The sequence below is a fragment of the Arvicola amphibius genome, chromosome 5 (genome assembly GCF_903992535.2).
Source record: "Arvicola amphibius chromosome 5, mArvAmp1.2, whole genome shotgun sequence".
NCBI lineage: Eukaryota > Metazoa > Chordata > Mammalia > Rodentia > Cricetidae > Arvicola > Arvicola amphibius.
The window spans coordinates 54,555,058-54,580,010 of record NC_052051.1 but is presented as its reverse complement, the minus strand read 5'-3'; the positions used below and the strand labels follow the sequence as shown (position 1 = coordinate 54,580,010).

The following is a 24,953-nucleotide window of genomic DNA, read 5'->3' as shown; positions in this document are numbered from 1 at the left end:
AGACATTGCGCAGTGGTTAGTACTGCATATGGTAGTAGGTTAGTGTCTTAGTTAGGGTTTCTATTGCTGTAAAAAGATACCATCAAGACAGGATTTCTCTGTGTCATAGATCTGGCTGTCCTAGAACTCATTCTGTAGACCAGGCTAGTCTTGAACTCACAGAGATCTTCCTGCTTCTGGAATGCTGGAATTAAAGGCATGTGCCACCACACCAGGCCCAAGGCAACTCATATAAAGGAAAACACTTAGTTGGGGCTGGAGAGAGAGCAGAGAGTTCTACATCTGGACCCATAGGCCAGAGGAAGTGAATGTGACACTGGATGCTACAGTAGACCTGACTTGAGCATTAGAGAATTCAAAGTCTGCTCCCTTGCAAAGCACTTCCTACAGCAAGGCTACACCTACTCTAACAAGACTATACCTCCTAATAGTGCTGCTCCCTATGAGCCCATGGGACCATTTTCATTCAAACCACCACAGTTATGTGGATATGAATGGAAAAGAGAAGAAAAAGGCTAGCTGGGCAGTGGTGCCGCACGCCTTTAATCCAGCACTCAGGGAGGCAGAGGCAGGTGGATCTCTGAGTTTGAGGCCAGCCTGATCTACAAAGTGAGTTCTAGAACAGAGATACACAGAGAAACCCTACCTCAAAAAGGAGGAGGAGGAAGAAGAAGGCGGTGGCTAAGACTAAGATTAGTATTGGGTAGATTGGGTACTGTAGGAACATAAGGGTTGGGGAAGGGAATTTTGGCTGAAGGTAGACTGAAAAGACAGGTAAAGATATACACTCACACAATATAGAACAGTTTCCTCTCTCAGGAGACTGGGCAATAGAGACCCTGCAAATCAGTTCAATCTGCTTTGGGATAAGAAAATAAAAAAGGAAAGAGTAAGGAGAAGGAAAAAGTGACCCAGGGCAATAACAGAGGAGAAACAAGTTAGCATGCTAAATTGACATTCAGTATTAAATAGGAGAATAGATGCAGGGAGGAGAGAGATCTAGGTGTTAATATAAGCTATGAGAACTGTCCTGACTGATAACCAGACTCCGTTTCATCTCTCGGTGTCCTTTCCCCAGTTACAAGAAACCTGTCTTGGCCCTGGGAGTTCCTCCATTTGACCCTTGTTCTCTCCCAGTCTGACTGAATACCTCAGTTACAGATGCTGATCCAGTCTTGTGCTTAGGGGTGGAGTCTCAGATGCTGGCACACCTCTGTGCCTTTCTTCAGGATTCTGGTTGCAAATGGCCCTTCCGTCTGCTGTCTCCACAGGCCATGTAGTTTGGGGGGGGGGGGTGTTGTTCAAATCCTGTTGTTACATCATGACCACATTCTGCTATACACATTTCCCAGGGTTTCAGGAGTCCCTGGCTTTATGGAATAATAGGAGGGGGCAGAGGATGGTGAGTGTTGTAGCTTTCTCAAGCTTAAGGTCCCCTACCCCCTCTCTAGAGCTGTGTCTATGGGTTGTGGTGCTGTCCTCCGTTGGTAGGTTCAGGCAGCATGTATTGAGCCTCTTCCAAGCTTTTCTCCTTATCCTGCGTCCATTTGCTTGATCCTCTTGGCAATAGTAGTAAAGGGGGATTGTGGAAATCTTGGCTTTACACCCCTGTAATCTAGCTTGCTTTGGCTAAAATTTTCCTTCAGTCTGAGATCAGCAGTGGGACCCCATGGGCTCAGAGACCCTCAGGGCATTTTTCTGGTGGGGTTTACTCATCAACAGGCTTCACAGAAAAAAAATCCTCATCTTATTTCTCTGGTCTCTGTGACTCTACTGTCTTGAGTTTCTTCTACCTCTCCTGGTCACCCAAATGCAGTTTCTGACCAATTCCCAAGTTTTGTTCTACCAGAAATGCAGTCTGTTGAGACAAGAATGTTGTTTTCATTTAGGTTGATAGACCTGAAGGTCTGTGTCTGCTCAGAAGTGCATTTAAAATGAAAATACCAAGTTTTACATACATAGAGATAACCACAAAGCCCTCTTAGTGCTCTATTATTTACCAGTAAGTCTTTCTGAATGTTATTCTGGTTACTCTGTGCCTCAAAAGATTTTGGTATTGAGCGTTGTCTTAGTTCTCTTGCTGTGAAGAGACACCAACACCAAGACAACTTAGAGAAGGGGGCTTGCTTACAGCTTCAGAGGGGATATTAGTTAGGGTTTCCTCTTGCTCTGATGAAACACTGTTACCAAAAGCAAGTTGGGGAGAAAAGGTTTTATTTGGCTTATACTTCCACACTGTAGCCCATCAGAGAAGGAAGTCAGAATAGGAACTCACACAGGACAGGAACCTGGAGGCAGGAGCTGATGCAAAGGCCATTGAGGGTGCTGCTTACTGGCTTGTTCGTCATGGCTTGGTCAGCCTTCCTTCTTATATAATCCAGGACCATCATCTCAAGGATGGTACCATCCACAGTGGACTGAGTCTCCTCCCAATAAATCACTAATTAAAAATGTCCTAGCCAAATCTTATGAAGGCATTTTCTTAGTTGAGGCTCCTCTATTCAGATAACTCTAGCTTCTGTCAAGCTGACATGAAACTAGCTGGAACAACTGACCTCTTATCCACTTGACACACAAACACACCACTGTTAAGTCACAACCTTTCGTTTTGTTATTTATTCCCAAGAGATCAGATTAATGAATATCACTGTGGTGTTTGAATGGAAATAACCGCCATAAGATTGTAGGTAGTGGCCCTGTTAGGAGGTATGGCCTTGTTGGAGGACGTGTGTCACTGGGGGTGGGCTTTGAGGTTTCAGATGCTCAAACTAGGCCTAGCGCCACTCCCTCTGTTGCCTGTGGATCCAGACATAGACCTCTCAGCTACTTTTCCAGTGTGTCTGCCTGCATGGCGCCATGCTTCCCCTCCATGATGATAATGGAATAACCCTCTGAACCTGTAAGCCAGCCCCAATGAAGTGCTTTCCTTATAAGAATTATCATAATCAAGGCTGGAGAGATGGCCCAGTGGTTAAGAACACTGGCTGCTCTTCCAAAGGGTCCAGGTTCAATTCCCAGCAGCTACATGGCAGCTTACTTCAGTTCCAGAGGATCTGATACCTTCACACCAGTGCACGTAAAATAAAGCTAAATTTAAAAAATGAACAAAACCAACCAGACAAAAAAGAGTGTCATGATCGTGGTGTCTCTTTACAGCAATAGAACACTGACTAAGGCAATCACAAATATAAGACATAGCAGACCAGGCTTCTGTTGTCTGCCAAGCTCCCGCAGAACAGCCCACTGAGCTCTCAACAGGCAATGACTGTTCTAGCCCAAAGTTCCAAAGTCCTTCAACAGTCCTCAAAACAACACAGTCTGATCTGTCACAGAAACCTCGTCTTAGTGTTTGATTGCTTAAAGAATCTCAGTTCTGTTGTGGAATATTATTTTAATTGTGTAAAGGTGTGTTACATTTGTTCCTGCTGCTTTTGTTAACAATGCAAAGACATGTTACATATGTTTGATTAGGTAAAATTAATCTGGGGTCAGGAACCTGAGTCAGCAACTAGCTGACAGGAAGTGGTAGGAAAAAGCCACGTGTAGCAAGGATTCTTTAGTGTGGATTGAGCCAGACAGCTCTTTCCCCTCCTCCCCCCAAGACACAAGCAAGGAGAGGTTAGCTACTTGCTATTTAGCCAGAGAGCTAGCAGGATTTCACCTGAACCTTTGAATCCTGAGTTCTACAGAAGGATAGAGATTTAGATACAGTTTCCTTTAGCGCAACCTTTAATCCTAGCACTCGGGAGGCAGAGGCAGGCGGATCTCTGTGAGTTCGAGGCCAGTCTGGTCTACAGAGTGAGTTCTAGGACAGGTTTCAAAGCTACAGAGAAACCCTGTCTTGAACGCCCCCCCACCGCCACACACATACACACACACACACACACACACACACACAGAGTCTCCTTTAGCAGTTGTGATAGAGCCGGTTCCTGCAGGAACAGAATTCTGCCTGACTGCAGCCTGCTCAGCTGAACTGCTGCTGATAGCTGCAGAGTTGCATTTGCCAGTTGGGACAGCAGTTGCTTAAGGTACAGCCACTGAGCTGGATGCAACCAACACAATTCCAAATTGAAATAGACTAAAACCTCAGTAACTGTCATTGCTGATTACCCCAGAAACAATCACAATGGCAGGCAGGGAGGTATAGGCAGAGAAGGAAGAACACTGGACTCAGAGGTGGTGGAGACCTGTGGTGTGTGTGGGGACCCTAATTCAGGTTACACACCACACCCCACTGCAGGGATAGTATTAATTAATGTAATTTTAGAATTACCTAAAAATTCTATGTCTAGCCAATATTGTCCTATGTCACCAGAAATAGAGTGATTTAAACATTAGGGTCTTTCATTCCTATAAGTTAATGGATATATGAATTAATGAGCAACAAAATCGTGTGAAACATATGAACTCCTCAAATCTGAGTTACTCCAGAAAGGCACTCAAAACATCTAATTGCACTTTGAAAAGTTATCTGAGCCAGGCGGTGGTGGCGCACGCCTTTAATCTCAGCAGAGGCAGGCAGATCTTTGTGAGTTCAAGGCCAGCCTGGTCTACAAGAGCTAGTTTCCAGGACGGGCTGCAAAGCTACAGAGAAACCCTGTCTCTAAAAAACAAAAACAAACAAAAAAAAAGAAGAAGAAGAAGAAAGAAAAGTTATGTGAGAGCCTTTTCAAGGCTTGTTTTGTCACTAATGCACAGTGGTTTATTCTAAGACAGTTCTTTTGACTGCCTTAGGTTGGCATAACAAAAATGGATTTTGGTTTCTGTGAGTCTAACTTGGTTTTTGGTCACTATTCTGCTCAGCCTTAGTGCAGACCCATTTGTCTGACAGCAGAGTTTCCCTCCAGAGCATGTCTGGCTTTAGAAGGTAGTTTGGGGTTTAAACAGACACTTGGGGAGCCACCACCAGGACACTTCCGTAGCCTGTCAGGTTCTGGAACACGTCACAGTCTACTTCCACAGTGAGTCTCTGGAGCCCCAGATGCGTCGGTATGAACTGGAACTGAGTACACAGGGAGCTCCCTGGCCACACGGAACCCAACCTGAAGGAAAAGAAGAAAGGTGTTAATTCTCTTCCAGGGTCATGGCTCTGCTGGCCTCCTTCCTGACTTGAAGATATGGGGCGTGAGGATATGGAAATCTCAGTACATCGCTGGGGAGCCGGAAGTAATCATAAGCGATAGGGGACAAGGAGACCTCAGGACGGAAGTGTGCTGAGGCCTGTCATCTGCATCGGCTGCTCCTTTCTGTGTCTGTGATTTAGTCTGGCTCACCTTTTGGTAATAATTCTGGCAGTGTGTTTGCCAAAGCTGTAGCTTTAGATTTCTTCCTGGCATAGTGGGTGCCACAGGCATAGTGAGAGGCTGCCAGTGTGTCAGCAAGCTGGTGCCCGACCTTCCTGGTCTACTGTGGACCTTCCAGTAACTAAGAAATGTTTGGGATTTTTTTTTTTTTTTTTTGAGAAACTTTGCTTCACAACTGGTCTGGAAGATCATAGAGTCTAGTTAAACTTTGATGGGTCCTCCTCTCATTCTATCGGCAAGAATGACTGAGTTTCATGATGCTGTACCAGGGAACCTCAGTGTTGCCTTTAAATCGTGTGCAGCTAGGGGTGCTGTAGGCAAAATGAGAGAGGATGCTTGCTACGCCTAGAACGACCTAGAAGGATCCAGAATATCCAGGAACTCCTAAAAACAGCGACAGTGATGGCAAGAACCACAAAAGTAGGCAAAGACAGAGACAGATTAAGAAATGGAATAAAGGGAGTGATGACCTCAGGGCAAGATCTCACTCAGCTAAGCTTCCATTTTGTGAAAAGGAACTAAAGAAAAGCTTAGAGTTGGGTGTGGTGGGACACATCTTTTATCCCAGCTTGGGAAAGGCTGGTGACCTCTTGAATTTGAGGCCAGCCTGTTCTTCAGAGCAAGTTCAAGGACAGCCAAGCTAAGGCAGGGGAGGACAGAAAGCTGGTGAACATGTGATTGAGAGGATCGTGTTCCAGCCCCAGCAAGCAGCGGAACTCAGCTTCAGCCACATGGTTCTGGCTTTAGAGTCAAGGATACAGGAAAGGGGTTATGGAATCTTTCTCCACAATTAGGGAATGCTATTGAGGCCAGGTGTGTGGCAAGGTGTCCCTGCATGGGGGACTAGAAAGGCCATTGCGTAAAGCTGTGAAGTTGAAACCTGGATGGCTTTGGAGACCCCAAGATGTTGGAGATGCCAGAGCCATAGAATCTACCGAGGAGAGCTGCTAACAGGGAGTGGAACAAGCCCAAGAGAAAGAAGTGTGTTGCTGTCAACAAAGCGGAACAGAATTGGAGATGTGAAGAGAGTTTGACATCAGACATCAGTATTTGTTGCCTGTCATCATGGAGCAGTAGGAAGTGGTAAATGTGTACAATGGAGTATTATGTAGCTGAAGAGATAGACTTTACAAATTGATGAGAAGGACAATTAGACATAACAGCTATATAAGTTAATGAAGCAACAGTAGGCATTGCACATTGCTTAAGATCCATACACAAAAGGACATGGAGGGAAGTGAAAGGAATAGAAATGAAAGGAATTAAATCAAATTGTACGTTGTGGTGGAGATTAGCAGAGTATAATTCTTCATTACACTGAGAGACAGTATGTCCTATCTGTATGTTCCTTGGTACCAGATCTATCCTTCCTTCTTCACCAGTAATACCCAGGCTCTTTCTGAATATCAGGACAGGTAAGGTGGTGGGGGTTATGTGGTGCCCTCACAATCTCCAATATCCCCTCTTTCTGTTGATTGGGTGGTTCCAGAATGAGATAGGCCATTTCGTAGCTTTAATTCAACTTCTGGGGATATGCTCTGTCTTCAGAGATATGGCAAAATGATAGATTATTGTTTTTAAGTTAATGAGTTCAAACCAGTTGAGATCTTTCAGTGGGATAAGAAGTTTACTGTTGTGGGATCTTTGTACACTGTATTAAGATATATTGCTGTGATTGGCTTAATAAGGAGTTGTGAATAACCAATAGTTAGGCAGGAGGTATAGGTGGGATTTTCAGACAGAGAGAGGAAGTAGGAGATAATTGAGGCACAGAAGAGATGCCAATGAGACATGGAGGAAGTTGGACATACAGAATGAAAGAAAGGTTAAAAGCCACATGGTAAGATGTAGATGAATAAAAGTAGCATAATTTGCTGGGCAGTGGTGGTGCACGCCTTTAATCCCAGCACTCAGGAGGCAGAGGCAGACGGATCTCTGTAGTTCGAGGCCAGCCTGGTCTACAAGAGCTAATTCCAGGACAGGCTCCAAAGCCACAGAGAAACTCTGTCTCAAAAAAACCAAAAAAAAAGTAGCTTAATTTAATAATAAGAGCTAGTGAGACAAGTCTAAGCTAATTAACTAATTAGTTTGTATAATGAATAAGAAGTCTTGGTGTTGTTATTCGGGACCTGGCTGGCAGGACAGAGAAAGACTGGCTACCGCTTACAATCTCTTACCTATATCGCTTCTCTCTATGAATGAGTCCCCTTCCAAGGATGGAGATGATGCAGTCCTGCATGGGGCAGTCTAAGGAGTTCTTCATACGGACTGTGACAGTGAGAGGCTGGTACTGTTCTGCTCGCTCTGGCATCTGTAGGAAGACACAGCATGTGGAGAAAGGCCACAGGCATGCCTTCCTCTGCTATGCATGCCCTCAAACTCCTCTCGTCTCTGCCACGCTGACCCAGACTGCTCAGGAGGCTTCTTTGCCCTTCCTCCAATCTTTCTGCAAGTGCACTCTCCATTGTCACATCACACATGGCTTCTGCAGCCCCTTTCTTTGTTTTGGAGTCTTGGAGACATTTGCACTGTCTTTGGAAGTCAGCTTAGACTGATTCCTGTAGTGTCTGTCCCCTATCCACCTCTCCAACCTCTCCGTCCTTGACTAAATGACACCCCTAGGACTCCTTTCATTCGTGCTTCTTTGACCAGTCTTCAGTCTTTAATGACCTTCCCCAAATGTACAACTAAAAGTAAACCCATTTTTCAAGATTCAGCATGAGTGTTATTTCTTTCATGAAGCTATGCCCAAACCCAACAGTTGAAATAGTTTTTTTTTTCTTCCTACGCTTACACAGAAGACAGATGCTGTATCTACTTTATCTAATTAGAGCGTCTTGAAAGTGAAGACCAGGTCTTACCCACTTGAGCCTTGGTAGACTTGTAAAAAAGAAGGGCGATAACATTTTAGACCTGTGCTTTATGATATTGGGTATCTTGCTCTCTAGGAATCCGTTATCTGAGTCACAAGTACAGTTTCACCTCATGAACATTGTATTGAGATAAAGGGCACAAGGCAAAGCTTCTGTTGTCCCGCCAACACTGTCAAAACAGTGCAGGGACTCATGGCTGTCAAGGTGTTCAGAATAAGTGATGGCTGAATGCTTGGCCCTACGCAGGACATTTATATCACCTGCTCTAAGGTTCAAAGGACCTTACAGAAGAGGGGATGGAAGGAATGTAAGAGCTGAAAGCTAAGGAAATTGGCTGGGAAATGCTATCTTCAGGACAAGACAGCCATGTCAGACACGTCATAGCAGCTGCAGTTACCTGCGTTGAAATTGCACAAGACTGGGCTTGCCAGCAGCCAATCATGGAGCTGGAAGAGGCTCATCAGACACTACCTACCCTGCTGAACTACTGGCTACTGATAGATTCTGCAGAAGGGACAGTCGTTTTCAGTTGTCTACCTACTGGTGAGCCCACCAGGCACCAATGGATAGTTTGAAATGCATGGCCGCATAAATGGTCCTGGTTATAAATCAATGGGTCGCAATACAAAAGAGTGAGACTGTGATGAGCCCACCCCTAGTGACACACCTTCTCTAACAAGGCCACGCCTCCTAATCCTTCCCCTAACTTCTCCACCCAACAGCCTGGCCTGGCAGCAGCTAGGAGTAATTGAGTAAAGGAGGAGTGCCCACCTCGATGATAAGATTCGGTCTACCAATGGCTACATCTTCCTGAGCAAAGCGGCTGAGGCTGGTGGGAGAGTGTGTTGCCATGGCTGTGACTCTGACGAAGCTGTTCTCCGGTGGGTCTTGCTTAAAATTGGAGAAGGACAGGTTGGTGGATATTTTCAGCACTGCAACATACAACAGGCAAGTCAGTACAAAGCACGGAGTGCATGCACGCCAGAATCAAATCATAGCCCCACCCATGACAGAGGACTTAGGGTCTCACTGAGGTCAGAACGATGCTGCATTCCCTACGGCTACCCCACACTTATCCAAGATCCCTGTCCCATCATGCTCATCTCTGCCAACGCTCCCAAGAAGACTGCCTCACTGGGGTCTTAGAAAAGCTCCTGCGAACTAGAACAAGCCATGGCATGGTGCCTAAAAATGGTGGGGTGACTTGCGTTATGCGGCACACTTCGAGTGAAGTGCTCGTCTCAAAACTCACCATGTCGCAGTTGCTGAATACATGCTTACACGGTTCCCGCCCCTTCTCCCCTTCTGCCTTTTTCACAGAAACATTAACAAGTAGGACTCTCTCAAGCTCTAGTTCCCATTCTCAACCTGCAAACAGACCTCCCCCCAGGGGTGTGCTATCCCCTTGTGCTTTTTAAATGTGTTCCACCATCATCCCCTGCTGATGAGCTGTGTAACCTCAGGCAAATCATTTAACCTGTCTGTGCCTCAGTTTCCTCTGCTGACTAAGAATGATACTCGCCTCATAAAGTTGTGAGAATCATGAGATTAAGCATATAATGCGTTCATCACCATCTCTGGCAAATATTAAGTGCTCAGTAAATGCTGAGTTATAGTCATCCCGATTGGTTGTTTGCCCAGAGTCTATGCTGTCATCTTTAGCACCTCTCCCGGTGTTTCAGCTTTTATGATGACTATTTACCTCAGCATCTAAGCAGATCCATCTTCAAAACAAACCAAAGAATCACACCGCCATCTCTCTACCAGTTGTCCCTGGTAACTCTCCACTTAGCCTCTCCTTTTCCCCAACATGCTTTAGGAAGAATTGCCCTGTGTCACTTCTGAGTTCAATTCATCTGAACCCCTGGAAGCCAGCCTTCATCATTGCCCCTCAGACAGGTCATTTTCCCAGCCCATGGTCTTCAACCTGGACATCTCATGACCTCTCTGCCAGCCTTGCTGAGTGTTCCTGTCCCCTCAGACTCAGAATTCTGTCTCCCTCATTCCACCCCTCCCCTCAAAGTGTTCCACACATTACGAGGTGCTGGTGTGACCGCAGCTCTATCCTTACCCTGGCCTCTTACAGGCTGTCCCCCAGCACTGGGTTTTGGGGCACTCCCTCTGTCCTGGGATTTCTATGCCTGCTCTCCAAAATGGACTAAATCTTGAACTCTGTGTTTAAGTTCTCTGCTGCCTGCTGGCTTTCTGAATACTTGGATGTCTGGTGGGCTTTTAACAAAGCATGCGATAGCTCGATTCATCTTTCTCCCAAGAGTTGCATTTCTCCTCTCCTGGTAACTCACCCCAAACACAGATAGACAACCACATTCGTGAGTCCCATTTTTCCTATCCACTTGGTGTCTTATTTCTGAGTGCTTCCAGGTTAGCCTGGCTTTAGTTTCTGGATTTCAACTGCTACTAAGCCTCCTCCCCACCCCACTTTAACCTACTGGTTTTTTATATTGGCTGCATGTAAGAATCCTTGGTAGTCAGTCCCAAGCCCAGGCCACACCCCAAGGCAATTAGCTCAGAGGCTGGCAACAAGGCTCAGTTTTAGGATTATCCCCCAGGTGTTTCAGTGTGCAGCCAAGGTTAAGAAAACTGCTGGGCTGTGACCCCTCCGTTCCATGTTGCCAAAAGGTCTTTCTTCTTAAAATGGGCTTCTGATTACAATGATGCCACTGGTGAGAACTCTTTACTAGCTCCCCGTTTCCTAGACAACAAAACTCAGGCTCCTGAGTGTGATGCACAAGACTGTTCACAATCTGAGGCATGACTAGCTCTCATGCTAATTTGTGCTAGGCTTAGTCAAGGCACAGCGATGGGAAGACTGGAGACTCAGGACAGGCAGAAGGCTGCTGCAGTCCTGTAGAGGAGCTCTCTCCTTGCTCCTGAAGCTTGCCTGTGCAGAGAGATTGCTTCAGGAGTTGTTTGTTTGGTTGGCTTTTTGAGACAGGTTTTCTCTGTGTAATAGCCCTAGCTGTCCTGGAACTAGCTCTTGTAGACCAGACTGGCCTTGAACTCACAGAGATCTGTCTGCCTCTGCCTCCTGAGTACTGGGATTAAAGGCATGTGCCACCATGACCCGGCTCTTCAAGAGTTTTGTAAATCCTGATTGTGTCTACTGTGAAGTTATTATTTTTCCCTAAGTGCCTGGAGTGTAGCACAGGCATAGAGCTTCCCCAGGTGACTCCAGTGTGTGACCAAATTTAAGAATGACTTCAGGGAATCTTAACCCTAAAAAGCATAGCATTTCTGAAAACTCTCTGTGCTGACCTCATTTCAGGCCAATTAAACAAGTGTCTAAGGAAGAGAAGGAACCTTGTAACGTCTTCCCTCTGTCTGAAATGCCTAATGTGTTTTTCTGTCCAGATTCTCCGTCATTCTTCAAAAGGGCCTGCTATGAATCATCTGGGAAGAGATTGCCCCAGCCTGGGTGAGTGCTTTCCTGTCCTTAGTTCTGCTGGCCTCCTCAAATCTCCCTGCCGGGATGAGTTGGTTTACTTATCAGGCCAAATGACAATTACAAATGTGTTGAATGAATGAATGAGAGAGTGTGAGTACCAACGGGCTAAAAGCCATCTCTAGAGACCTGTGGGTGGAGCCCAAGATAAAACCAGGGGTGTGCCAGAGTCAGTGAGAGTTACCTTGGTTGGTTCGAAGCCTGAAGGACTCCTTCTGCCTCCAGAGATCAGTAGCAAAGACTCCATTGTAGTACACAGCCTGGGCCCTAATCACCAGGTGAACCTCCTTCTCCTGGTCGGTGGGGTTAATCAGGGTCACTGAGACTTGGCCATTCCCTCTCAAAGGGAGAGAGCTAGGTGTGTCCAAGAACAGGTACAGAGGGTCAACAGGCTCAGGACTCGGTGGACACATGCCTTTCTCTTTCCAGCGTTTCCTTCTTTCTTTCTGGACTCTTTCCAGGACCTCTTTTTCTTCAGGGGACCCTGAAGAATAGAAGAGACAAAACAGACCTCTAACCCAGCAGGTACAGATCTTTCTGGTAAAAGTGTAGGATTAAAATTTTATGTACCTCTTCCTCCCAGATACCAAGATCCTAAACGACTTTGCAAATGTCTCTGGCTTTGAATTTGCCTTTGCATAAGGAAAACAAGTCTTTCGACAAGTCAATGCTGTTGCTGGAGACATTTTTGCAAGAAATTGACTCTTCATGTGTGAAGGGACGTGAGGACTTAAGCGACTTAGGGCAAAGGAGCCATGGGATGGTCTTGAGTCCTCACTCAAGACAAAGACATTCATGTCTTAGAACATTCATTCTCGGAACTAAAATAGAAAATGGACCTGTGATGGAGAGACCAGACCCAGGGGGTTGCCGTCCTATAGGCAAGTGGTAAGGAAGCCCCTTAATTAATGAGGTCGTGGGAAAGAGCGCAGAAGACAGAGTCAGGCAAGGACAGTGTTGTGAAGGGGAAGGTTCCAGGGAGTTACAGGCCTCCAGATTTGGACTGACAGACAAAAACGCTAAGAGAGAAAGAGTTGGGGATCTTGGAAGGGAGGAAGAGAGGAGTAACATCCTCTCCCTTGGTCCTGAAGGTCTTCTTAGACAGGGATTGGTGCTTAGTTTGGTATTTAGTGCTTTGTTTCATAACAACAGTCTCAACTGGGGGTAATTTTGACACCCCCCCCCCCGAGAACATTTGAAAATAAATGAAGACAGTTTTGGTTATCAGGACTGGCTGGGGTTAGGGACTGATATCTCAAGAACAGAAGCCAAGAACACTGTGGTTCATCCGACACCTCCGCCTCCTACAGGCAGAACCGACTGATCCAAACTGGCAGTTGCGTCAGCAAGGGCTGCAAACCCTCCTTTTATTTGACAGACTCTTTCTGGCCTGCATTTGTCTGAGTAGGCCCCTTCCCTCTGCTGGTCAGTACCTTCAGGATACTTGTAGTTCTGGGTGACGTCTTCGCAGCGGTCACTGCCCACGACCTTGGTGCTGATGCTATCACCCACATTCTTTTTGCTGGACTGGGTCAGTTCCAGGGTCCCATCTTCACAGCACTTCCAGACCACACACCTGGCATTTACCGCAGCAAAAAGATCTAATACCGCTGGATCCAGCTGCAGTTCCCCCTCCTTGACTGCCCTGACTGGGACCAGACTGCAGGATCCTAGGGCTGAGGGAGAGAAAGGCAGATGAGCAGAAGAAAGACTTAGACCCCTGCTCCGTTTAGAGTTCATTGTGTCGTTTCTTTTCCCATACATTATTTTTCCTTCTCCAAGATCAAGGTCAGAGGTAGGAAGTAGACAGGCTTTCTAAGACAGTATCACAGATGACTCAATTATACAATGAAAATACTCTTAGGTCCTAACCTGTACCAGCAACTGGACAGGAAGGACCTCAGAGGAACATAATTGATGCACAGCCATAATACTAATTGGCTATGAGCAGGCTGCCTTGATTGCTTTTTATGTGCCACGCTCTGACCGTTTTGTTCCAGGGCAAGGAGGCGCCACATTCTTGGGTTGCTTGAAGTTTCCCTCTCTAGGCTTGCTCTGTGTGGCCCCTTTCAGCCACACACAGATAAGTCTCACCCTGCCAGACCCTGCTCCAGAATACCCATAGCTATCTTAAGACACTTTCCTCTTCATTGAGATGGCATTCCCTTGCCCATGGCTTGGAGTTGGCCTAGTGTTCATGCAATCTGTGATGGGGTAGTGGACATCTTTACCCCCTTGAGCCTCTTGGCATCATCTGGCCATCATCATGACCTGTCTTGTTTTAGAGGATGAAGACCCTCTTTGGACCACATGCTGATCCTGGATCCTGTTCAAGGGACCTCTTCAGCTCTTGCAGCCCTGGTTGGTCCTGGGCCCATTCTTGGGATTTACCTCCAACTCCGTTAGGAGCTTTTGGGTGCAGAATCTGCCATCCGTCATAACCCTGGGACAAATCAGGTCTGTTCATCCAGCATTCTACAGAAGTTTGGAAGATCCTAAAAGTAGCAAAGACAAAAAAACAAAAACAAAAACTTCAAGTGGGGGAAAAAGGGCATATGGAAGAGAATCTAGAAACGTGACTTTAGAGAGTCATTGCCATAGGGATGGGAGGGCACTGCATAGAAAGAAATATGATTCTCCTAGAAGGGGTACACCCCATCACTGACCCTCAGCACCTCCTATAAGAATCCCAAACCTATGCTCTGCTGTTAGCTCAGGGCTCTCCAAGCAAGCGGGTCCACATGGAACTTGGTTGGCCCTTTGGAACCCTTTCTCCTTTAGGCTTCTCACCAGATACGGCCCATCTGTCCTTCTCCATTCTGGAGCCCCTCCTCATTGTAGTATTCATCCACCAGCAGGCTCCCACGGGTACCCTGGGCTGAAGGAAATGTGGTAACGACGCGTGCTGGGATTCCCAGGCAACGTAGCACTGCATGAAAGAGGCATAAACTATCAGGGAACGAGGGTCAGAAAAGTACAAGGCTGGACAGGATCTGTCTTAAATGTCAGGCGACACTGTGGGACGAGGAGGAGTCTGAACCGCATGGATGAAGGCTGGTAAATGGCACACAAATTACATAGCACAGGAACATAGAGCCCGGGGAGACTCAGGAACACCGAGGCTTGTTCTATGAGGGACAGGTGAGGGTGTTTCAGGGGAGAAAGTAAGTTTGGAGCAGAGTTTGTAAATGAGCTCCAATTTGCTGAGGGAAAAGAGAAGAAACAGGGGAAACAGGTAGGGGAAGGCTGTGGAGAGGAGGCAGTGCCTGCTTTAGGAGCTGTCCTCCCCACATGGGACGCCAAGGGACATCTCAAGATGCAGGCCAGACACCGCAGCAGCCCGGAAGACTGACCTGTGTGTTGCCTGCCCTGTACCTGTGCAAGCAACAGCAGTGAACACCCAGGCCTGACTTTCATACACAGGTCGTCCTTGGCCGGTGAGCCACTGCCGCAGTACGGGCACACTGCCCCGTCGCTTGTACAGTAAGGTCCCTTCCTGGGCAGCGTGGGTCTGTGAAATAGGCAGGACACTCTTCTTCCTGAGAGCATGCAGCTGTTGGGGCAGATGTGTGGTCGTTAGTGGGAGTCCTGAGCCAGCAAGGAGTGTTCGTTGCCGCTTGCCAAGCATGTGACTCAATCCCTGGAGTTTGTCAAACCAGCATGCTGGAGGCTCCAGCCTATACCCTCGCTGCTTTATAATCTCAAACCCAGCCCTAGTTGTCTAAGTCATTCTCCAGCTTCTGCCACGGGGTGGAGCTGCTGGCCCTCAGCTTCCTCTGCCCCAATTCAGTGTTGTTTGCTTGGGTCCCGGAGGCCATTGTCTCAAGCCTCTTTTTTCTCATAGAATAGACTTGACCCCCATCCTGCCTTTTAGAGGGAGACCAAGAGATATAAGAGGAAATGGGGAATGTATTACTTCTCAGAGAGAATTTTATGGGTGTGGTGTACTAGATAGTTTTATGTTAACTTGATATAAGCCAGAGTCATCTGAGAGAAGGGAACTCCAATTAAGAAAATATCTCCATAAGATTTGACTGTAGGCAAGCCTGTAGGGCATGTTCTTTCTTTTTTTAACAGAAGATTTTTATTTATTATGTATACAGTGTTCTGTCTGCATGTATGCCTGCAGGCTAGAAGAGGGAGCCAGATCTCATTGCAGATGGTTGTGAGCCGCCATGTGATTGCTGGGAATAGAACTCAGGACCTCTGGAAGAACAGCCAGTTCTCTTAACCATTGAGGCATCTCTCCAGCCGCCCACAGGGCATGTTCATAATCAGTGATTGATTGATGAGGGAGGGACCAGCCCATGGTGGGTGGTGCCATCCCTGGGCTGATGGTCCTGAGTTCTATAAGAAAGCAGACCATGCAAACCATGAGGAGCGAGCCTGTAAAGAGAACCCCTCCATGGTCTCTGCATCAACTCCTGCCTCCAGGTTCCTGTTCTCTGAGTTTCTGCATAGCTCTCCTCTGTGGACTCAGGATATGTATGCCATAATAAACCCTTTCCTCCCCAACTTACTTAGTCATTAGTCATAATGTTTTATAACAGCAATATTAGCCCTAACTAAGACATATAGGAAACACCAAGCCACCTCTATGGTCTGCATATTCTTAGGAACACTTAGAGATAAAACAAGACCTTTGGATCACCATAGCAGCAAGCCCTGAGAAGGACAGGGCACATCTTCCTACCTAGGACTCTGTCTTCAGGGCGGGGCTAGGAGTGAGAGCAGTCAGACTGAAGCCAAGCCAGGTTCCTCCCTCCTGGCTTTTCTCTTCGGTGAACCTATCTCTCACTCTCTTGCCTTATCCTTCTCTTCTCTGAGGACCGTCTCCCACACCCTGGGAGAGGGGAACTATTTGTGCTCTGCGAGCTTCCAGAGCCATGAAGGTGAGCCCCTCCATCAGAGTACTCTAGTCTCATCTCCTCTCCCTCTGGTCCCCCAGCCTCATGCTCACCAAGGTGCCCACCACACAGGCCACATGTGCAGGCTGGCTCCACTTCTCCACTTGCTTGTCCACACTCAATAAGTCCAGACTGAGGTCCATGACATCGCTCTCAAACTGTAGGGACAATGTGGGATAAGATGAAGGGTTCCCAGGCCAGGCATGATCCCACAGGACAGTTCTGTTACCTTGTTCCTCTCCTAAACCTGGGTCTTAACGTTTCACTCACCTGCCTCAACACCCACTATGGTGTTCTGGTTCTCCCATCTTCTCCCTGGACCACCCAGTGTGTCCCCAACACCTGCTCTTTTGTTCTATGACCTTAATTTCCTACTAGGGTGTGATCTCATAAAGATTGGTATTGGGCCATTTTATTTACTTATTTTTCTTGAAATAGTGTCTAACTGTGTAGACCAAACTAACTTTGAACTCACAGAAGTCTGCCTGGCTATGCCTTCCAAGTGCTGGGATTTAAGGCGTGTGCCACTATCAGTATTGTGTCAGTTCAATTCACTGACTTTCATTAATCTCTACTGAGTGAATAGCTAATGTTTGTACGGGCATTGAGAAAGGTGTGGAAGACTCCAGTTAGCTCCCACTCTGGAGGAGCCCCTGGTTGGGATATGGCACCTCAGGTAACATTGCAATGTAGCTTAGACTCTAGGAGAGGCAGCAGATGGCACGATGGAACAACTTCTCTGAATTTAAGGAATTGGGGAATCTTCCAGAAGGTTCTAAGACTGGGGAAGTAATATTCTAAGGGGAAAGAGAAGGAAGCTAGTCCAAGCAGAGGAGTTACTCAGCCTACATGTCCTTGAGTCAGAACATGGGGTGGCTGCTGGGAAGGAAAGTGGTGGCCTGGCTGCCTGGTTGTCAGGCCAGGGCACGGGTCTCTATTCTGTGGGCAGAGGTGCTTTAACAGAATGCTCTGGAGAGTGGTATAATGTGGTCCAAAAGAAACAGAGGCACCACAAAACTGAAATGGGCTAAAGAAACGATTTTCTCTGTAGCTTTAGAGCCTGTCTTGAAACTCGCTCTGTAGACCAAGCTAGCCTCAAACTCACAGAGATTCACCTGACTCTGCCTCCCAAATGCTGAGATTAAAGGCGTGCACCACCACCGTCCAGCAAGAAATAATTCTTGCTGAAGGGCTTTTACACCTGCTAACCTTGCTCAGCCTGAGTGTTGAGGTATGAGATAGGCAGAGTTCCTCTTATCGTCTAGAGGGTCCTATTTTACCTGACCAAAGTCCCAGGGCTCCTCCTGAATGCAGTCAGCCGTGCCCAGATAGATAAAGCCATTTTGGTTCAGTAAGTATTCAGTGCGTTGAGCCTCATTCTGAAGAAACACGGCATCATCTGGCAAGAAACAGAGGTTAGCAAGAAGGAGAGGTTGAGGGCCAGGTCTGTCCTCCATGCCTAGGCTTCTGCCCTCCCAGCTCAGGCTGGGTTTGATTTTAGCCTTTTCTTGCGTCTCTGGGCCCAGTGAAGACTCAGGAGGGTCCTTCTCAGTGCTTTCTCAGGAGCCCAGACACCCTATGTCAGTCAAGGTGTGGCCAGGAACAAGACAATTTTCAAAAGCCTAGTGGTTTCCAGAAGATTGTAAACGAGAGCCCTACTGGCTCTCAAAAGAAACCAGGACCATCCTAGGGAGCCTCCCAGTGCTGGTTGAGTCTTTCCTAGAAGACTTGTCACAACAAAAGGGTGTGGCAGGGGAAAAAGCAAGAAAAACACAGAGGTTAAACACAGGTTAAGCAGAGTGATCACGGGGGACAGGGTGGGGAGGAGCATGGGGATTCTGTGGGGGAATGTCCTCTGGGCCCAGGGCGACCACAGTCCCTTCCTAGTGCCTCCTCCATCTCCCTTATCCAAGGGTGAGGCTGTGTGTCATGAAGAGACCATAGGTCAGAGAACAACTTTGGAGTGTCAATTCCAGATATCCACCTTGTTTGAGACAGGGTCTCTTCTGCACTGTGTAAGGCAGGCTAACTGATCTACAAGCTTCTGGAAATTCTCCTTTCTCTGGCTCTGGTCTTCCTATAAGCACATTGCATTGGGTTTTCCCTTGGATTCTGGGGATGCGAACTCAAATCATCAGGCTTGTTCAGCAATTGCTTTTACTCACTGAGCCTTTGCTCAAAGATACCCTAGATATCTTTTAGAAACCGTTGTTCACTTTAGGAAGTAGGAGACAGCATGGGGTCCTGGGCTCATTAAAAGAACATCAAGAGAGCTTCTAGGCTGTGAAAACACTAAGCATTAGAGTTGCCTAGGCTCCCAATTCTTTCTTTGCTTCCTATGTGCTGGGATTAAAGGCATGTGCTACTACACCTGGTCCATCTGAACCTCTCTTGATCATCTCTCAGATGAGCAGAGCCAATGGCTCTCCAATGTATGATGTCTGAGTTTACATACACGAGGATGCTCTGGTGCCTATGCGTTCAGAGGCCGGAAGAGCACACTGGATCTCTTAGAAATGGCTTTACAGGCACTTGTTAGAAATGTGGCTCATTATGTATGGTCTGGGACTAAGCCTTCATTCTCATGATTGTGCAACGAGCACTCTTAACGACTGAGCTGCTACAGTAAAGGGTAGAACTTTGATTTCAATGAATCCAAAATAGCCTGAGCTGGCACCAACTTTGGTAGTAAGACAAGAGTATACTTCTAACATGAAGTCCCAGAGATAGCAAGACAGGACCCTAAGGAGGCACCTGCTGGAATTAATGCTGGTATTGCCCACAGAGCCTAGGGCAGGTGCTCCCTCTTAGAGCTATAGCCTTAGCTCCGCTTCCCTCCACCCTGTGCAGTTCAGTCTAGCTGAGGTTCAAGTTTACCTCTATTCCAGGGATTAAAAAGCAGTGTGAATTGGCCCAGGGGGTATTGTTTCCTGCCTAAAACCTGAAGCAGGAGTGAGTAGTGGCCAATGACAGCATCCACGGGTGTGGTCACGGAGATGGTCCAGTTCTGGGCACTTCTTTCTTCCACTGCTGCACTCCATCCTTTTTGGTCCCCCAAAGAGGAAATTGGGAATATGGCTTGAGTCTTGTTGGCCTTGGAAGGATGCTCTCCTAAAATTGCACAGTAATAAGTTGGTCATTTGGACTTTCAGGTCACAGCTCAGAGTAATAAGTCAAGGTATTACAAAGATGGAGGAGGCGCCAATTAGTTTTGGAGAAGGAAAGAGGCCGAGGATGATGGGGGAACACAGGCTCTTGGTGCTTATAGACCTACATTTATCAAAGGGTCACAGTTTACAAAATCAGTGTAATAATGATACTACCATCCCTCCGATCCAGGGGTATTGGTTCCAGGATCTCCAGCAATACCAAAATCCAAGGATGTCTATGTCTCGTTATATAATACACCATAGCTTTGCATTTTCTTGTATACTTTAAATAATCTTTTGATTACTTATGAATACTTATACAACATGAATGCTGTGTAAATAATCCCTTTGCTGTATGTTTTAAGAGTTGATGATGACAAGGGAAAGACTACTTGACAGTCTTTAACCAGGTGTGTCCCATCATGGTTGGCTGATTCTAAGGAAGCAGAATCTGGGGACCTGGAGGGCCTGTGCAGGGACCAAATTAGAAACTGCACTTAAAGTTCTTGATTCGATCACTGATGCATAATACAGATTTCAGCAATTAGCACAGACTAGATGCTATATGTAGCCAGAATCAGACCCCATCAGCCTTTCCTACAGCTCTTAGTGGTACTGCTGCTGAGCACTTTGGAATCATAGTAACAGAATTCCTGACGCATATCATCGTGTACATCCTCACAACAGCCCCCTCTGTGGAGCAGGGCAGCTTAAGGCCCAGCTACAGCATGGACCACCCGCACCTTGGTCTTCTGAGAGGCTGGTGGGGAGGGAATCCCTCCACAACCCCAAGTCGGCTCCACTGGTGGAAAGGGAATCCCTCCACATCCCTGAGTCGACTCCACTGGTGGAAAGGGAATCCCTCCACATCCCCGAGTCAGCTCCACATACCAGTTTGTGCCACGAGAGCCACTTTCTTCAGGGCACTCAGAAATTTGTGGACTGGGGCACGGAAGTTCAGGGTGATAGTGAAGGACTGTCCCCTCCTCAAAACCAGGCGCCGGGAGCTGAGGGCTTTGGTGTGATGCTCCTCATTGTTTTCTGCTGCCTTTAAGTCACAGCTCTTGATACCCAGAGCTGTTGTGGAAAAAAAGGGAAGTCATGGATATGAGATACAAGTAACTACACGAATCAAAAGCCCCTTCCAAGAGTGGGGCTCAGATTTCTTTTCTTTTCTTTTCTTTTTTTATCTTTATTGAGCTCTACATTTTTCTTTGCTCCCCTTCCTGCCTCTCCCCTCCCCACTTCAATCCTCCCACAAGGTCCCCATGCTCCCAATTTACTCAGGAGATCTTGTCTTTTTCTACTTCCCATGTGGATTAGATCTATGTGAGTCTCTCTTAGTGTCCGCATTGTTGTCTAGGTTCTCTGGGATTGTGGTTTGTAGGCTGGCTTTCTTTGCTTTATGATTAAAAACCACCTATGAGTGAGTACATGTGATAATTGTTTTTCTGTGTCTGGGTTACCTCACTCAAAATAATGCTTTCTAGTTCCATCCATTGGGGCTCAGATTTCTTGTCAGCTGCACAACCTCAAGCAAGCAACTCTTCTGAACTTCAGTTTTCTTCTCAGACTAATCCTCCTTCTTTGTAAAGTTATGGGAAATGAATGATGTTATACATGTACATACCTAGGTGTTTGTATTACTTTTACATTAGCCTAATGTCACTTATTAAAGCCCATTAAATGTTAACATTAGTTTCTGGTTCCAAATCTAAACAATAAATAAAATCCAGAATTTTGCACATTCTTCATGCCCTCGTTTTTGAAGACAGGGCCCGGTGTATCCCAGGCTGGTCGCGAACTTGCTGTCCAGCTGAGGATGACCTTAAACCTGTGATCCTCCTGCATGCACCTTCCAAGTGCTGGGGTTACATGTGTGTTTTGCACAGTGCTGGGATTGAACATGGAGTTTGTGCCTACTAGGCCAGCGCTCTACCAACTGAGTTGCATTTCTAGTTCCACCTTCTTCTTCTTCTTCTTCTTCTTCTTCTTCTTCTTCTTCTTCTTCTTCTTCTTCTTCTTCTTCTTCTTCTTCTTCTTCTTCTTGCAATCAGATAATAGTGGGGCTGGTGTGGAGATCAGTGAATCAAATTCTCTTGTCTTAAAGACAGCAAGAGTGAGGCTGAGAATAGAATGAGCTCCCCTGAGATAATGTGTATTCTCACTGTCTCATGCCACTTGGAAGCAGATGACCTCAGTTACTATGACAGACTCTCAATCTTTATTTTACAGAGAGAGCAAAAAACTAGGAACAAGGAATTTTTTTTAATGCTCAACAGGGGCTGGAGAGATGGCTCAGTGATTGAGACCACTGACTGTACTTCCGGAGGACCTGGGTTTGATAACAGCATCCACATGGCAACTTACAACTGTCTATAGCTCCAGGTCCAGAATGGTCAATGCCCTCTTCTGGTCTCCAGAGGTACACATGCATACATGCAGGCAAAACACTCATAAACATAAAATATAAACAAATAAAATCTCTAAAAATCAAAATGCTTAGCAACCTTAAAAGAACAAGACCAAAAAATTAAAGTTTAATTATCCATGTATATATGAATCTCCACTGGGAGCCTCCACATCAAACAATAGCTTGTAGTATTTTCATGGGCTCAGCTGCTGGGTGGGAGGAGCTGTGGCCTTTGCTTGCAAGTATAGACTAAGATTTGATCTGCTTCAAGGAATGATCTGATCCTGACACTCAGCCCTTTGGGCTCCAGGACATGTATTGACAAGTGCCGGAGACTCCCACTTCAGTCACCAAACTTCGTGGCTAAGGGCGCAAGAGCAGAGGGAACAGTGGGGAAAGAGCTTGTGTTCCTTGATGGAGTGATGATGTTATTATATATGATGATGTACAATGACATAATACTGAGGGAAAGAACTGGCATATTGACTCTGAAGATGTAAAACCTCCCTGCACTGCTGGTCCTGGTACCCCTGTGCCCTTTGCATTGTGTCTCTCTCTCACCTACTAGTGAGGTGTTCAGGTCATGGCAGTAGAGAAAAATAGCTTCAGCTAGGCTGGGATTTGTAAAGCGAGCAACAACCATGGCAGAAGTCAGCAATGACTCCTCTCTGCACACTGGTTCTGGGGCCCAGATTGAGCCCATCTTCTATGGGATGGCTGGATTGAACTGGGTGGTGGAAGGGTGAGCTGCCACACGATTTGAGCCCAGGTATACTGGGCCTACATAATAACCACTGAATCCTGGCAAGAGCCATCCTTCAGAATCCTCTGAACTCTGGTTATATCTGGAAGGCTTCCTGACTTCTTTTTACCCAAAAGGTGCATCCTCACCTTTCAATACATAAAGGCATGGTCTCTAAAGCCTTGGCCGACTTCTCCAGCAGGAGCTCAGTCTACAGCTTCCACAGTACTCTGTTTCCCTAAATAACTCGCCCCATTTTGTAGGCATCACCCACTGTTCTCTGCCCACATCCCTGCTGGGAGCCTGCTAAGGGACTGTGCCTATTCTAGTTCTGCATCTTCCGCTCAGCAGTATGCTGAACACAGTTCATTTCCTAGTTAATATGTGCTCCCTCGATGGCAGGACAAGAACATGGGGTCAGCCATAAGAAGGGTTTCTTGGAGGTGCCCGGGGCTCAGGCTTCCTCTACACAGACACTCACCTCAGAAGCCCCCAGAGTTTCTACACTCCTTAGTCTGTTTGATTGCTTCATAATTGTCTCTTCTCATTATACTGTTCAGTGACTCCTACCATCCCTTCTCTCATCTTAGACTTGGAGGGTATGACAGCCTCAAGATTTCCCAGACATCTTTATTTTATGTCCTATTGTGTGTTGGGGAAGAAAGGGCTTATTTCATCTTACAGTGGGTGTCCATCATCCAGAGAAGTCAGGACCGGAACCTGGAGGCAGGGACTGAAGCAGAAGCTGTGGAGGAGTGCCGGTTACTGGCTTGCTTAGCCTACCTTATACTATTCGGGACCACCTGCCTAGGGATAGCACCACCCTCCCACATCAATCATCAGTTGAGATGATGGAACACTTGCCTGCCCACCCCCAATCTGGTGGGGATATTTTTTCTGTTGAAGTCTCCTCTTCCAAAATGGCTCTAGCCTGTGTCGAGCTTGTTTGTTTGTTTGTTTGTTTTTCGAGACAGGGTTTCTCTGCAGCTTTAGAACCTGTAGCTTTGGAGCCTGTCCTAGAACTAGCTCTTGTAGACCAGGCTGGTCTCGAACTCACAGAGATCCGCCTACCTCTGCCTCCCGAGTGCTGGGATTAAAGGCGTGTGCCACCACCACCCGGCGAGCTTGTTTGGTTGGAAGTGTCACCTCAGCCCCTGACAATCATTTTGAAATGTTCGAGTGCAAAGTTCCATTTCAAGTCCCCTCCCCTGGGAGTTGCTACAGTCCAGACTCCACCTCCGAGAAAGCCCGCCAAAACGGAGTCCCCTCCGCAGAGAGGGTCAAGACCACCCTCACAGGCTATTTAAGCTGCCCCCAGAAAACAAACATGTGGTCTCTCCAGTTCTCCTTCCCGGGAGCGCTGGCATCCATTAGACCTGGGCTTTTTCTAATTCGGTTTGATTTGGTCTGATTTGGATAATTGCGTCGGTGGAGAGGCCAGAAAAACTTTACAGAGCTGACATGAAAACTGGCCAGCTTACCAGGTGTATCACATTTGTATCACAGCCTAGAGAGTGGTAACCATTTACATTATGTTGGTCTTGGGCTATGAATATAAATTTGTGATAATCACCCTCACCATTCCACTATCATCATTATAATTAAAATTACCATACAACCACCCACCCCTATTCACACCACCACCTCCTCCCTCTCTACCCATCACACCTTACACATGCTACTGTCATCTCCATCACCAAGCCTGTTTCCTTTAATAAAAAAACGTCTTGATGACTGCCCTAACAGCCAGGAATTGGCTTAGCATACCTTGTCCCATGGCCACAGGCTACTCAGATCCCCTTGCACACAGGAAATGTTGGCCTTGACTTGTTGCCTCTGGGCTCTGGGCTCTCTCTCCAAATCTCTCTTCACACTGAAAAGATGGAACACTCCCGTTGGTTTGTAAAAAGCAAATTCTCTTGCTCCTCTGTGAGCCTTCTGACAGGTTTCTTGTCTGCTACTCCCTTCTTGCTGCTATCTCCCAGACCAGCTGCTGGGAGTGACCCCGTTTCCCCCATGATCTCTCTTAGCCAGAAGGCATAGGCAAGGTTCTGTCTGCCAGGCTGGAGTGAGAGCTTCTTGGAAGACCCCGATTCTTCC

General features: G+C 46.8%; 1 protein-coding gene across 1 annotated transcript; it reads right to left on the bottom strand.

Annotated features, from left to right (window-relative positions):
- Nucleotides 1-4,772: 4,772 nt before the first annotated feature.
- On the bottom strand, nt 4,773-24,751 carry Epb42 (erythrocyte membrane protein band 4.2). The gene is made up of 13 exons (XM_038331533.1): nt 24,621-24,751; nt 20,590-20,775; nt 19,427-19,660; nt 17,830-17,948; nt 16,603-16,707; nt 15,018-15,195; nt 14,433-14,571; nt 14,034-14,137; nt 13,076-13,318; nt 11,827-12,126; nt 8,951-9,111; nt 7,484-7,617; nt 4,773-5,045 (listed from the first exon to the last, which is right to left on the bottom strand). The coding sequence occupies exons 1-13, from the start codon at nt 24,628-24,630 to the stop codon at nt 4,883-4,885; spliced, it is 2,076 nt and encodes a 691-aa protein (XP_038187461.1). The 5' UTR covers nt 24,631-24,751; the 3' UTR covers nt 4,773-4,882.
- Between the last annotated feature and the right edge of the window lie 202 nt (nt 24,752-24,953).

What these genes read in the sequence shown, in the direction of transcription:
- Epb42 (XM_038331533.1), bottom strand. An exon ending in AGCCCTGGGACTTTGGTCAG is followed by an intron (nt 16,708 to 17,829) that starts GTAAAATAGGAC and finishes TTGTCCCTACAG; the next exon opens with TTTGAGAGCGATGTCATGGA. An exon ending in GACCGAATCTTATCATCGAG is followed by an intron (nt 7,618 to 8,950) that starts GTGGGCACTCCT and finishes GTCTTCCTACAG; the next exon opens with ATGCCAGAGCGAGCAGAACA.